Genomic DNA, 13801 nt, shown 5'->3' on the forward strand with positions numbered 1-13801 from the left:
ATATGGACAATCAGTCGATATATATTGTTAATCATAAAAAGGATACAAAAATAGCATCATAAGATGATTTTATTTTAGTTTTTTGAAAAGGAAAAATATGCACAGAAAAATAACTCAAGCGATAACAATCAGCATGTTAGTATGTTTAATGACTATATTTTAATTCTTAAGTCATAAAGGAGCAGTGTATTATCCATTCATAAAATAACAAAGCACTGACCATCTCTTGAATTTACCTAGACCACCTTAATTGTCATTTTTTTAATTCACTGTCTTCAACAATCGCTCTTTCTAGTTGGAGTAGCCTAATCAAAATTTGTCAGATCAAGTTGGGTTTCAGGGGCTATTCCTAGGTGCTTCTACAGCACCCTTTATGTATCTCTACCAATGTATTTTCACATTGCATTGTAATTGTATATTTAAAGATCATAAGTTCCTTAAAAGCAAGGGCTACATATTGAAATTCAACTCGGTATCTTCAGAGATTAACACTGTATTTGGCACAGTTAATAAATGCTGAATAAATCAAAGAACAATAAAAGAATAAATAGCAATGTCAAAACCTCATAAAGGACTTGCAATTCAAAAATATCTCCTTCTGCCAGATTCAATTGTAGATAAAATTCAATCACTAGAAACTGTTACTTTTGGATTCATTATTGTTCTTACCAGAAAAAAAAAATGTTTTAAAATGTAAAAAATCGGGCAGGCCATGGTGGCTCAGCAGGTAGAGTTCTCACCTGCCATGCTGGAGACCCGGGTTCATTTCCCAGTACCTCCCCAAGCAAAAGAAAAAATGTAAAAAATCATGTGAGATAAAACTTCAAGTCACTAAAACCCACTACAAGATTGCTACTCCCTGAAGATAAAAGAAAGGCATCAAGTCATCACTGGATTCCTTAAAAGTCCCTAGCAAACAAGAGAAGTAAAGAAATAGATATCCTCAGTGGAAACTACTTATTCAATTCCTGACAGATTATACAAGAAGTTAACATTAGGGGAAGGTGGGTGAGAGGTACATGGGAACTCTCTGTACTATGTTTGCAATTTTTCTTTAATTTTAAAATTATTTCAAAATAAAAAGTCTTTTTAAAATGGTAACAGTTAGGATTCCAGGCCAAATGTGAAGGGAGGAAGCTAAAAGGAGCAAGAGGGATGCAAGAATGTAGGAAAGGGAAGGGCCAGAGCAGTGAAAACAAACCTCTCATCCCAGAGTTCACAACCTTGTCCTGGACCAGCCATGGTTTAATGATACTTCCAGCCATAAGAAAAATATTTAGGCCCCCCCAAGGGTTTATTCTTCCCAACAAAGAAAGACAAACCATTCCTCAAGAATGTGATGTTTCCAATCCAGAGCATAATAGATCAAGAGAGAGATATACAGTGGTTAAAAAAAAAAGCTCTAGGAGAAGATGGCAGCTTAGTAAGACGCGCGGATCTTAGTTTCTCCTTCAGGACAGCTACTAGGGGAGTAGAAACGATATAGAACAGCTCCCAAAGCCACGACAGAGATAAAAAAGACAGCGTACCCCATCCTGGAGTGGCTGGCTGGCTGGGAGAGCTCGCTCTGGTGAGGTCGCCGAGGGGCGCGGGCTTCGCCGGGCAGGGCGGTGGGCGGCAGGAGTCGCTCCCTTCCCCCTTCCCGGGACGGCTGGGAGAGTTGGACGGGCGGTCCCCTCAAACCGCTGCGGCTGGCGCCCGCTCCGCACATAGTCCCCCGGACCAACTGAGAGAGTTGGATAGGAGGTCCCCAGGCCGCAGAGAACGGTAACGGGGGGATGGCCCCTTCCGAACCCGTGACTCACCAGGAGCGTGCACTCTCCCGGGCGGGCCGCTGCCGCTGGTGCCCTCCCGCCGCGCTTGTCACCCCGGACCGACGAGGAAAATCGGACGGGCGCTTTCCCGGGCTGCGGTGGCCAGCGACCCTCCCCGCGTTCGGACCCCGGGCCGGCTTGCACTCGTCCAAGCCGCTTCAGCTAGTGAACCTCCCTGACGGCGAGAGTTTTCCAAAGTTAAAGGACCCACAGCAACTTTTACTGGTGGGACCCAGAGACAAACGTGTGCCACGAGCGCCACCTACTGGGCAGGATAAGAAAAAACAGAACCCAGAGATTTCACAGAAAAAACTTACAACCTTGTTGGGTCCGACACCGAGGGAAATCTGACTAATTGCCCAGATGCCAGCAGCAGAAGATAACGGTCCACGCTCAGAAGATTGAGAATATGGCCCAGCAAAGGAACAAACCAATAGTTCAAATGAGATACAGGAGCTGAGACAACTAATGCTGAATATACGAACAGAAATGAAAAACCTCTTCAAAAACGAAACCGATAAATTGAGGGAGGACATGAAGAAGACATGGGCTGAACATAAAGAAGAAATAGAAAAACTGAAAAAACAAATCGCAGAACTTATGGAAGTGAAGGACAAAGTAGAAAAGATAGAAAAAAACAATGGATACCTACAACCATAGATTCAAAGAGACAGAAGATAGAATTAGTGATTTGGAGGATGGAACATCTGAATTCCAAAAACAAACAGAAACTATCAGGAAAAGAATGGAAAAATTTGAACAGGGGATCTGGGAACTCAAGGACAATATGAACCGCACAAATATACGTGTTGTGGGTGTCCCAGAAGGAGAAGAGAAGGGAAAAGGAGGAGAAAAAATAATGGAAGAAATTTTCTCTGAAAATTTCTCAACTTTTATGAAAGACCTAAAATTACAGATCCAAGAAGTGCAGTGCACTCCAAAGAGATTAGACACAAATAGGTGTTCTCCAAGACACTTACTAGTTAGAATGTCAGAGGTCAAAGAGAAAGAGAGGATCTTGAAAGCAGCAAGAGAAAAACAATCCATCACATACAAGGGAAACCCAATAAGACTAGTGTAGATTTCTCAGCAGAAACCATGGAAGCTGGAAGACAGTGGGATGATATATTTAAATTACTAAAAGAGAAAACCTGCCAACCAAGACTCCTATATCCAGCAAAATTGTCCTTCAAAAATGAGGGAGAAATTAAAACATTCTCAGACAAAAAAGTCACTGAGAGAATTTGTGACCAAGAGACCAGCTCTGCAAGAAATACTAAATGGAGCACTAGAGTCAGATACGAAGAGACAGAAGAGAGAGGTATGGAGTAAAGTGTAGAAAGAAGGAAAATCAGATATGATATATATATAATACAAAAGGCAAAATGGTAGAGCAAAATATTATCCAAACAGGAATAACACTAAATGCTAATGGACTGAATTCCCCAATCAAAAGACATAGACTGGCAGAATGGATTAAAAAACAGGATCCTTCTATATGCTGTCTGCAGGAAACACATCTTAGACCCAAAGATAAACATAGGTTGAAAGTGAAAGGTTGGGAAAAGGTATTTCATGCAAATAACAACCAGAAAATAGCAGGAGTGGCTATACTAATATCCAACAAGTTAGACTTCCAATGTAAAACAGTCAAAAGAGACAAAGAAGGACACTATATACTAATAAAAGGAACAATTAAACAAGAAGACATAACAATCATAAATATTTACGCACCGAACGAGAATGCCCCAAAATACGTGAGGAATACACTGCAAACACTGAAAAGGGAAATAGACACATATACCATAATAGTTGGAGACTTCAATTCCCCACTCTCATCAATGGACAGAACATCTACACAGAGGATCAATAAAGAAATAGAGAATCTGAATATTACTATAAATGAGCTAGACTTAACAGACATTTATAGGACATTACATCCCACAACAGCAGGATACACCTTTTTCTCAAGTGCTCATGGATCATTCTCAAAGATAGACCATATGCTGGGTCACAAAGCAAGTCTTAACAAATTTAAAAAGATTGAAATCATACACAACACTTTCTCGGATCATAAAGGAATGAAGTTGGAAATCAATAATACGCGGAGGGCCAGAAAATTCACAAATACGTGGAGGCTCAACAACACACTCTTAAACAACGAGTGGGTCAAAGAAGAAATTGCAAGAGAAATTAGTAAATACCTTGAGGTGAATGAAAATGAAAACACAACATATCAAAACTTATGGGATGCAGCAAAGGCAGTGCTAAGAGGGAAATTTATTGCCCTAAATGCCTTTATCAGAAAAGAAGAAAAGGCAAAAATGCAGGAATTAACTGTTCACTTGGAAGAACTGGAGAAAGACAGCAAACTAATCCCAAAGCAAGCAAAAGGAAAGAAATAACAAAGATCAGAGCAGAAATAAATGAAATTGAGAACATGAAAACAATAGAGAAAATCAATAAGACCAGAAGTTGGTTCTATGAGAAAATCAATAAGATTGATGGGCCCTTAGCAAGATTGACAAAAAGAAGAAGAGAGGATGCAAATAAATAAGATCAGAAATGGAAAAGGAGACATAACTACTGACCTCACAGAAATAAAGGAGGTAATAACAGGATACTATGAACAACTTTATGCTAATAAATACAACAATTTAGATGAAATGGACGGGTTCCTGGAAAGACATGAACAACCAACTCTGACTCAAGAAGACATAGATGACCTCAACAAACCAATCACAAGTAAAGAAATTGAATCAGTCATTCAAAAGCTTCCTAAAAAGAAAAGTCCAGGACCAGACGGCTTCACATGTGAATTCTACCGAACGTTCCAGAAAGAATTAGTACCAACTCTCCTCAAACTCTTCAAAAAAATCAAAGTTGAGGGAAAACTACCTAATTCATTCTATGAAACCAACATCACCCTCATACCAAAACCAGGCAAAGATATCACAAAAAAAGAAAACTACAGACCAATCTCTCTAATGAATATGGATGCAAAAATCCTCAATAAAATTCTAGCAAATCGTATCCAACAACACATTAAAAGAATTATACATCATGACCAAGTAGGATTCATCCCAGGTATGCAAGGATGGTTCAACATAAGAAAATCAATTAAAGTAATACACCACATCAACAAATCAAAGCTGAAAAATCACATGATCATCTCAATTGATGCAGAGAAGGCATTTGACAAGATTCAACATCCTTTCCTGTTGAAAACACTTCAAAAGATAGGAATACAAGGGAACTTCCTTAAAATGATAGAGGGAATATATGAAAAACCCACAGCTAATATCATCCTCAATGGGGAAAAATTGAAAACTTTCCCCCTAAGATCAGGAACAAGACAAGGATGCCCACTATCACCACTATTATTCAACATTGTGTTGGAGGTTCTAGCCAGAGCAATTAGACAAGAAAAAGAAATACAAGGCATCAAAATTGGAAAGGAAGAAGTAAAACTATCACTGTTTGCAGACGATATGATACTATACGTCGAAAACCCAGAAAAATCCACAACAAAACTACTAGAGCTAATAAATGAGTACAGCAAAGTAGCAGGTTACAAGATCAACATTCAAAAATCTGTAGCATTTCTATACACTAGTAATGAACAAGCTGAGGGGGAACTCAAGAAACGAATCCCATTTACAATTGCAACTAAAAGAATAAAATACCTAGGAATAAATTTAACTAAAGAGACAAAAGACCTATACAAAGAAAACTACAAAAAACTGCTAAAAGAAATCACAGAAGACCTAAATAGATGGAAGGGCATACCGTGTTCATGGATTGGAAGACTAAATATAGTTAAGATGTCAATCCTACCTAAATTGATTTACAGATTCAGTGCAATACCAATCAAAATTCCAACAACTTATTTTTCAGAAATAGAAAAACCAATAAGCAAATTTATCTGGAAGGGCAGGTTGCCCCGAATTGCTAAAAACATCTTGAGGAAAAAAAACAAAGCTGGAGGTCTCGCGCTGCCTGCCTTTAAGGCATATTATGAAGCCACAGTGGTTAAAACAGCATGGTATTGGCATAAAGATAGATATATCGACCAATGGAATCGAATAGAGTGCTCAGATATAGACCCTCTCATCTATGGACATTTGATCTTTGATAAGGCAGTCAAGCCAATTCACCTGGGACAGAACAGTCTCTTCAATAAATGGTGCCTAGAGAACTGGATATCCATATGCAAAAGAATGAAAGAAGACCCATGTCTCACACCCTATACAAAAGTTAACTCAAAATGGATCAAAGATCTAAACATTAGGTCTAAGACCATAAAACACTTAGAGGAAAATGTTGGGAGATATCTTATGAATCTTACAACTGGAGGCGGTTTTATGGACCTTAAACCTAAAGCAAGAACACTGAAGAAGGAAATAAATAAATGGGAGCTCCTCAAAATTAAACACTTTTGTGCATCAAAGAACTTCATCAAGAAAGTAGAAAGACAGCCTACACAATGGGAGACAATATTTGGAAACGACATATTAGATAAAGGTCTAGTATCCAGAATTTATAAAGAGATTGTTCAACTCAACAACAAAAAGACAGCCAACACAATTACAAAATGGGAAAAAGACTTGAACAGACACCTATCAGAAGAGGAAATACAAATGGCCAAAAGGCACATGAAGAGATGCTCAATGTCCCTGGCCATTAGAGAAATGCAAATCAAAACCACAATGAGATATCATCTCACACCCACCAGAATGGCCATTATCAACAAAACAGAAAATGACAAGTGCTGGAGAGGATGCGGAGAAAGAGGCACACTTATCCACTGTTGGTGGGAATGTCAAATGGTGCAACCACTGTGGAAGGCAGTTTGGCGGTTCCTCAAAAAGCTGAATATAGAATTGCCATACGACCCAGCAATACCATTGCTGGGAATCTACTTAAAGGACTTAAGGGCAAAGACACAAACGGACATTTGCACACCAATGTTTATAGCAGCGTTATTTACAATTGCAATGAGATGGAAACAGCCAAAATCTCCATCAACAGAAGAGTGGCTAAACAAACTGTGGTATATACATACGATGGAATATTATGCAGCTTTAAGACAGGATAAACTTATGAAGCATGTAATAACATGGATGGACCTAGCGAACATTATGCTGAGTGAGTCTAGCCAAAAACTAAAGGACAAATACTGTGTGGTCCCACTGATGTGAACGGACATTCGAGAATAAATTTGGAATATGTCATTGGTAACAGAGTCCAGCAGGAGTTAGAAACAGGAAAGATAATGGGCAATTGGAGCTGAAGGGATACAGACTGTGCAACAGGACTAGATACAAAAACTCAAAAATGGACAGCACAATAATACCTAATTGTAAAGTAATCATGTTAAAACACTGAATGAAGCTGCATCTGAGCTATAGGTTCTTGTTTTGTTTTGTTTTGTTTTGTTTTTACTATTATTACTTTTATTTTTTCTGTATATTAACATTCTATATCTTTTTCAGTTGTGTTGCTAGTTCTTCTAAACTGATGTAAATGTACTAAGAAACGATGATCATGCATCTATGTGATGATGTTAAGAATTACTGATTGCATATGTAGAATGGTATGATTTCTAAATGTTGGGTTAATTTCTTTTTTTCCGTTAATTAAAAAAAAAAAAAAAAAGAGAAGGGGTAATTGGAGCTGAAGGGATACAGACTGTGCAACAGGACTGGATATAAAAACTCAGAAATGGACAGCACAATACTACCTAATTGTAATGCAATTATGTTAAAACATTGAATGAAGCTGCATGTGAGGTATAGGTTTTTTTTTCTCTCTATTAACGTTTTAATTCTTATTCTGTTGTCTTTTTATTTCTTTTTCTAAATCGATGCAAATGTACTAAGAAATGATGAATATGCAACTATGTGATGATATCAAGAATTACTGATTGTACATGTAGAATGGAATGATTTCTAAATGTTTTGTTAATTTTTTTTAATTAATAAAAAAAAAAGGAAAAAAAAAAAAAGCTCTAAATATATTTACACCTAAGGAGTAATTGTACCAAGTATAGTATTTGAAAAATACTCCCAGCAGCTCCATGTTTCAAAAGTACTTCCAGAAGCTCCATGGGAAAGGAAAAAAAAATGGAGTGAACAGAGGAAGAGCCTGTGGTGCAGTTTAGCTAAACGCTAGCTTTCAGTTGGTCACCTTATTCTTTGCCCCAACTACTATTCATTTGTCTGTCAGCTGAGAATGACAACAGAAATAAATTTTACAGAAGAATGAGCTCACAGATGGTGCCCTCGGTCTCCAAGGGCACAAGTCGCATCTGTTAATGTATTTTGTACCATCCATGGCTCAGTGCCTCAAGAGGTAAAGAGCTTAGTAAATGCTTCCATTGATGCTGATATCTGAAAGAATCAGTTTGCTTCCCAACTCATCTATTCTACTTGAATAATATTTATTAAGTATTCATTTGTATAAGGGTAACCCCATACTAGAGCTGTGCAGATACTTCTCAAATAATGACTCATACCTGCTCACAGAGAGGAATTTTACCTAAACCCAACCTGTTTTAGGGTATCCTAGCTTTAACTTGGGGCAGAAATTTTGAAAGGAATGTTCCTTCAAAGTTCTGGGTAGTTTTTAGGATGGAAAGATCTCAGAAGGCTGGCTAGGAGGTTTGGGGGGAGAAATATATAAAAGCTGCCTGGTTGGGGAAATGGGGTTTTGCAACCTCTGAATTACCCATTTGCTCTCCTCCGTCAAATCAAATCCCAAGAGACTGGCTTTACCTGGTTTTAGAATCAGTGGGTTCTACTTCCAAATTATCAGTTTTTTATTAGCCCTTACTCTTGCATGATTTTAAACCTTGCAAGAGTAATAAAGTCATACCTTAATCCTGAGAGCTTTTCCACACAAGCACACTGCTGAATTTTTCCTCAACTTTAATTTCAATGGAGGGCTCAAGTTGTGCTGCTGTTCACTCTTAAGGGTAAGGAGAATACAAACTATTCTTTCACACTGATCCTTTCTTCCAGAGTGGGGGCACGCACAGACACTAACTGAGGAACCCCTAGATGGCCAGATTCTGCTCCAAGGCTAACAACTCTCGAGCCAACAATTTGAAGTAACAACACTGACGTGGGGTCAGATCTCAGTACACATACCTCTGTGTAGAAAAGCAGTTCCCTAAAAGCTTTTTCCCTTAAATTACTGTCTTTCCTATATCTTAGTTCCCAAGAAGCCATTTTAACTTGTGAATGCTTCACCTCTACTAAGGATTACATAAAAATTGAGTTGCTCAAAAGAACAGAACTACATAAAATGATGTAATCCTGTTACATAATCCCTACTTCATTTGCCCGGTTCATTCTCTGTGCCTCTTCCAAACCTTTCATAAACCTGCTTGGGTAAGGCCTGCCTTGACTGCTCAGCCTTCCTTACCACCTCCTCCAGCCTTCATGTCAAAATGGCCTTTTCAGTTTTCATTTCGTATTCTGTTCCTCCAGACTTGAACAGCCTCAATAAAGAGACTCTAAATTCAGTACTACTAGGGCTTCCAGGATCAGCATCATTTACTTTCACAGTTTAAATAATATATAACAATCTCTCTGGTAAGTACCAGCCTATACCATTCTAATACAGCCCCCACTAATCTCTATTTCCATCAACGTTTCCAACTCTCTCCCAGAGGCAAAACTATGGGTCTCAAAGTGTTTAGATTCATCCTGGGGGAGGAGGAAGTAGTGGGCCTTTTCTAAAGGTTGTTATGACTTTGTTAGGTATACACACACATACATAATTAGATGCTCCTTGTTCAGTTAATAGCCTAAGAAAGCATTTCCTAAAAGATATGACAGATTTAAGACGTGCCACACAATTTGATAATGTATAATGATATGAAAATAAAACTCTATTAGTATTTGATAATTAAAGAGCTATCTAATAAATGCCCATATTGAATGGAAGGGGGTAATATGGAGGATTTGGGTTAAAAAATTTAATACATGTTTTTAGCATTTTAACCTTTTTTCTTTTCTTCTATAAGATCTTCACTTCTTCCATCTCACTCACTTCTGTCTTCCCTTGAAAAATTAGATACACCTATCACAGCATAAATAGAGGTACATTTGCTGAATTAAATGTACATATTGCTGAATTAAACAACGCTACTTTGGGTAGGATAGACTAGCTAGAAACAAGTACCTCTTGTTCAAGTCTCATTTTTGCTGTAAACATTAATGGAATGTTATATTTGAGTTCTTTTTTGAGGAGGTGAGAAGATTTGTCCTCTGTCCCAGAAGATAAATTTGGTTTGCTAATAAATTTAAGAAATAATTGCCCTAGTTCTTAATCACTTTTCATATTATATAATTGGTTTCATATTTTTTGTGTTCTGAAATTCAGCACTCATTTAAGGTATGTCTTTTTTCTTAATTTAGTTGAGACACTTCTCTAGGCAAAGGTCATAGAATACTCAGTGAAGCTTTGCAGTCATAGTAAATATTTTATTAACTATTCTGTCCAAAAAAGTCACTCCTATCTACAAAATCACCAGTTCACTTCCCTTCCCCACTTTCCATATACCATGTGAGTTTTACCCCTAAAATGTAAGTAGGTCCTGCCTTAGTTCAAAGAACATGGTTTATTAAGGGATATATACTAGAATCCGAAACCCAGTATTTGGCCTTTTGAGAAAACCATATGGCAAAACACCTTAAACAAAAGTCACTGACCAAGTCTTAGTAGACTATCAGTCTTTTGAATTTAGTGTAATCTGTCCTATTTTATCAAGACAGCTTTTCAAATCTGACCGCTGATTTTTCATACTTACCTCTAGGTAAATGGAACTGGTTTGCAGAAGATCTAGAGCTCAGAAGACAATTCAACTGTTTTACATTTTGGGAACCCCAAATTATCCAGTGCCAGCCATTAAGTACTAAAGCAGACTTTTGCTTGTGGACACCTGGTTTATAATTTAATCACCTTAAACAACATGTAATTTTGTCCTGAGTCCATGCCACCTTAAAACAACTGAAAACACCCTACCAGGTGCACACCAGGGAGTACTGGAGTTTTACCAATTCCCTATTTTAATGCGGTCAATACAAGGATAGCGTCTAGCCACATTTTCAATACAATTGAAAAATTTAAATGCCTCCTATACTGAGACATTATTTTACATTAACTTCATATTCTTGCTCTGAAATTGAACCGTACCCATTCTATTTCTCCAATATTCATCTTTACTTGCCCCTTATTTGTTTTTGAGGAAACAAGTAAAAGTCATAACTCTACTACAATCCCACAGATTTAAAAAAATGCTAAATTCCTTGGCATCCTTATCCTTTCCAGGTTCCATCTAGTTCAGTATACCAGGACAGCTAACAAGTTCCAAGAGCCTACTTGTTTTACTGTGACAACATCAGACTTTTTCCTGCCTCTGGGACTGCCTCTGGGCAGATCCTGACCACAAACCCTCTGTCCTCAGATCCCCAATCAATTCAGTTCATATCTTCTATCCTTCCCAATTAGAACTACACTCAGCTTTGCTCTGAAGGCAAAACAAATTTTGACTTGGTGATGAATTCCTCCTATAGGAATTTTTCCTACAGAGAAACTGAAGGTAAATGTCTTCCACACTGATTATTTGGTTATATATATTTTTATAAACTATAAAGAGTGAAGAGATGATTTCTGACACCAACTCAACCTCACAAAAAGTAACTCAAGATCACCTATTCTAAAACCAAAATGTTTAGTAAGTATATATCTTCCCACATTTATCTGGAATAAGATCTCTTAGGGGCAACCTTTACAATTCACTTATCCTAAAACAATTATCAGGGAAAAGCTGCAGTGCTTAAAAGCGGCCTTAAGTTCCTTCTACAGACATGATGGGTAATTAGTAATTCCAGCTTTGGAAAAATTCTGGGTTAGAATTAGCATGACTGTGCCCTTCAAGCATGGAACATTCAAATTCCAATGGTTCATTTAACCAGGTATTAAAGTGAAAATTCTAAAGAAAAAATCTTAGACTTTATTCTCAGATACTTCCTCAGACCATATATTAATCAAAATGTTTGAAATTACAAGTTACAGAAACCCAATTTGAACAAGCTTAGGCAAAACAGGAAATATTATATAAATAATGAAATTAGCTCATCTAGCCATGAAGAAATTCTGGATAGCGCATAGAATGGAAGAAAAAAATCAGAATCAGTACTCACTGCAGTCAGAAAACTTGTTTGCTCTCCCTTACCACCACCACCCATCCAGTCCTTGCTCATCTTGTCCCAAAACCTATTACGAAAATATCTGTTATGAGAGATAATAGAATTCCTCATTACTAAATTCAAAGAGTCAGAGTTTTCTGCCATTTTGATGTAACAGATTTGGTAAATACTCTCATTACCCAGAATGAATAGACTGGACATTCAATTGTTAATCAAAATAGTTGACTAATCAAGGGAATCATAAAAAATCATTAAAATATTCGTCTATTTTCATTTAAACATATGAATAATACATTCATTCACCAAACTTTTGATATAGGACCAAGTTCTTTTCTTTGCATAAGGGTCTTTCTGATTAGTATTACATATCTTCTTTCTTGTATAAACCATTCTATAATACATACCTTCAATTTCCCACAGTTGGTTTCCTTAATATAGATTAATAACTTAAAAACATTTTAAGCACTCTGAATTCAGAATCCTTATATTATTGGTATTTTTTACAACAGTTTACAGTCGTTTCACTTACACCCAATTCAAAAGCATTTTTTATAAGTATATCTCATCAAGTTTTTCCAAAGTACTCAAACTTCTCATAGAAATGTCTTTTTGCTCTCATATTTAATTGGCTTATGACATTTAATTAAATTATTTAATTACAATATTAAGTACAACTGACATAAATACACACAGCTGTCTATTGGCAAATTAAAAATTCAGCTGGAGAAAGCACAATGCACAGGTCTATTTAATCAGTCACTAGTTCTAGCATTCAGCATGCTGTGGACAGCAGTCACTTTGCTTCGCAGAGAGAATGGAAAGTTGAATTAATCATGAAATTTGGTTAATTAAAGGTCAATTAAGAAAATATCTACTTTAACCTAAGTTGTATCTCTAATTTAAGCCTAACCATCAGAGTTAAATACATCAACCTCACTGCTTTATCTCTTCAAAGTATCATTTCTCCTGAATTTTACTCTGACATTACACGCTTGGCTTGTACCAACCAACATTACAAGAAGCAGCTGTGTGAAAATCAATATTGTAATGATTACAGGGTAGTAGTTGAAAGACTACTGTCTCTCATGTACCTGGAGCCCTCTTCAAAGGACCCACACAAGGACTTTCTCTTGGGTCTAAATTCTTAAAAAAGGTCCTGGGTAACTAATATGTTTTTAAATCTCAAAGACACTATGTGAGTTGTAAATGATTGCACTAAAGGCATTTTGGGAATCTTCTGCACCCCAGCTACCTTCTCATCAATCTTCAGACAGGGCAGCAAACCCTTTGACCAGGAGCCCAACAAAAATTAAGTCTACATGGGGATCAGGGGACACCTGATCTAAGTGGGGGAGATATTTATTGGCTGCCCAGCAAATCATGACTTGGGTAGTCAGACTCAAAACATATGAATTGAACCGATGATTTCCTTCTCAGGTATTTGAAGTAAGACGAAAAGAGAAATCAGAAAGAGCAGTCAAAACTATGTCATACTGACAGAAGAAAACTGGGATGTAAGTCCTCACACTCCAGCAGCTGAGGTCTACACACACCATTTACCCAGAACCACCATTCCTGCCTCAATGAGGCTCAGCCTTTAGGACACCTGCTCTTAGCGCAATGTGAAGTTTTAACTTATGGCACCCTTTATTTGAGCCAACTGTTCCCTATGAAGCTCTTCTTCAAATTTATGGTCACATCTAATAACAGTAGAAGATCTCTTAAAACAGTTATTGCATACCCTGATTTTTACCTTGAGTGTTTCAT

The 13801-nt window shown here is 37.3% G+C and overlaps 1 protein-coding gene across 23 annotated transcripts in view; it reads right to left on the reverse strand.

Moving 5' to 3' along the window:
• FHIP1A (FHF complex subunit HOOK interacting protein 1A) overlaps window positions 1–13801 on the reverse strand; it is a 354626-nt gene that overhangs the window by 226246 nt on the left and 114579 nt on the right. The window contains exon 3 of one of the 23 annotated variants that reach the window (XM_077139810.1): window positions 12029–12101. The exons of 18 other annotated variants lie outside the window; for them this stretch is intronic. In XM_077139810.1, the coding sequence (XP_076995925.1) occupies window positions 12029–12088 (60 nt within the window). In that variant the 5' untranslated portion in view covers window positions 12089–12101. Of the gene's footprint in view, window positions 1–12028; window positions 12117–13801 lie in introns of those variants that run through there. 4 more of the 23 variants (XM_077139809.1, XM_077139790.1, XM_077139799.1 and 1 more) reach the window with 4 other exon arrangements.

This window comes from Tamandua tetradactyla, chromosome 22 (assembly GCF_023851605.1).
Source record: "Tamandua tetradactyla isolate mTamTet1 chromosome 22, mTamTet1.pri, whole genome shotgun sequence".
Taxonomy (NCBI): Eukaryota; Metazoa; Chordata; class Mammalia; order Pilosa; family Myrmecophagidae; genus Tamandua; species Tamandua tetradactyla.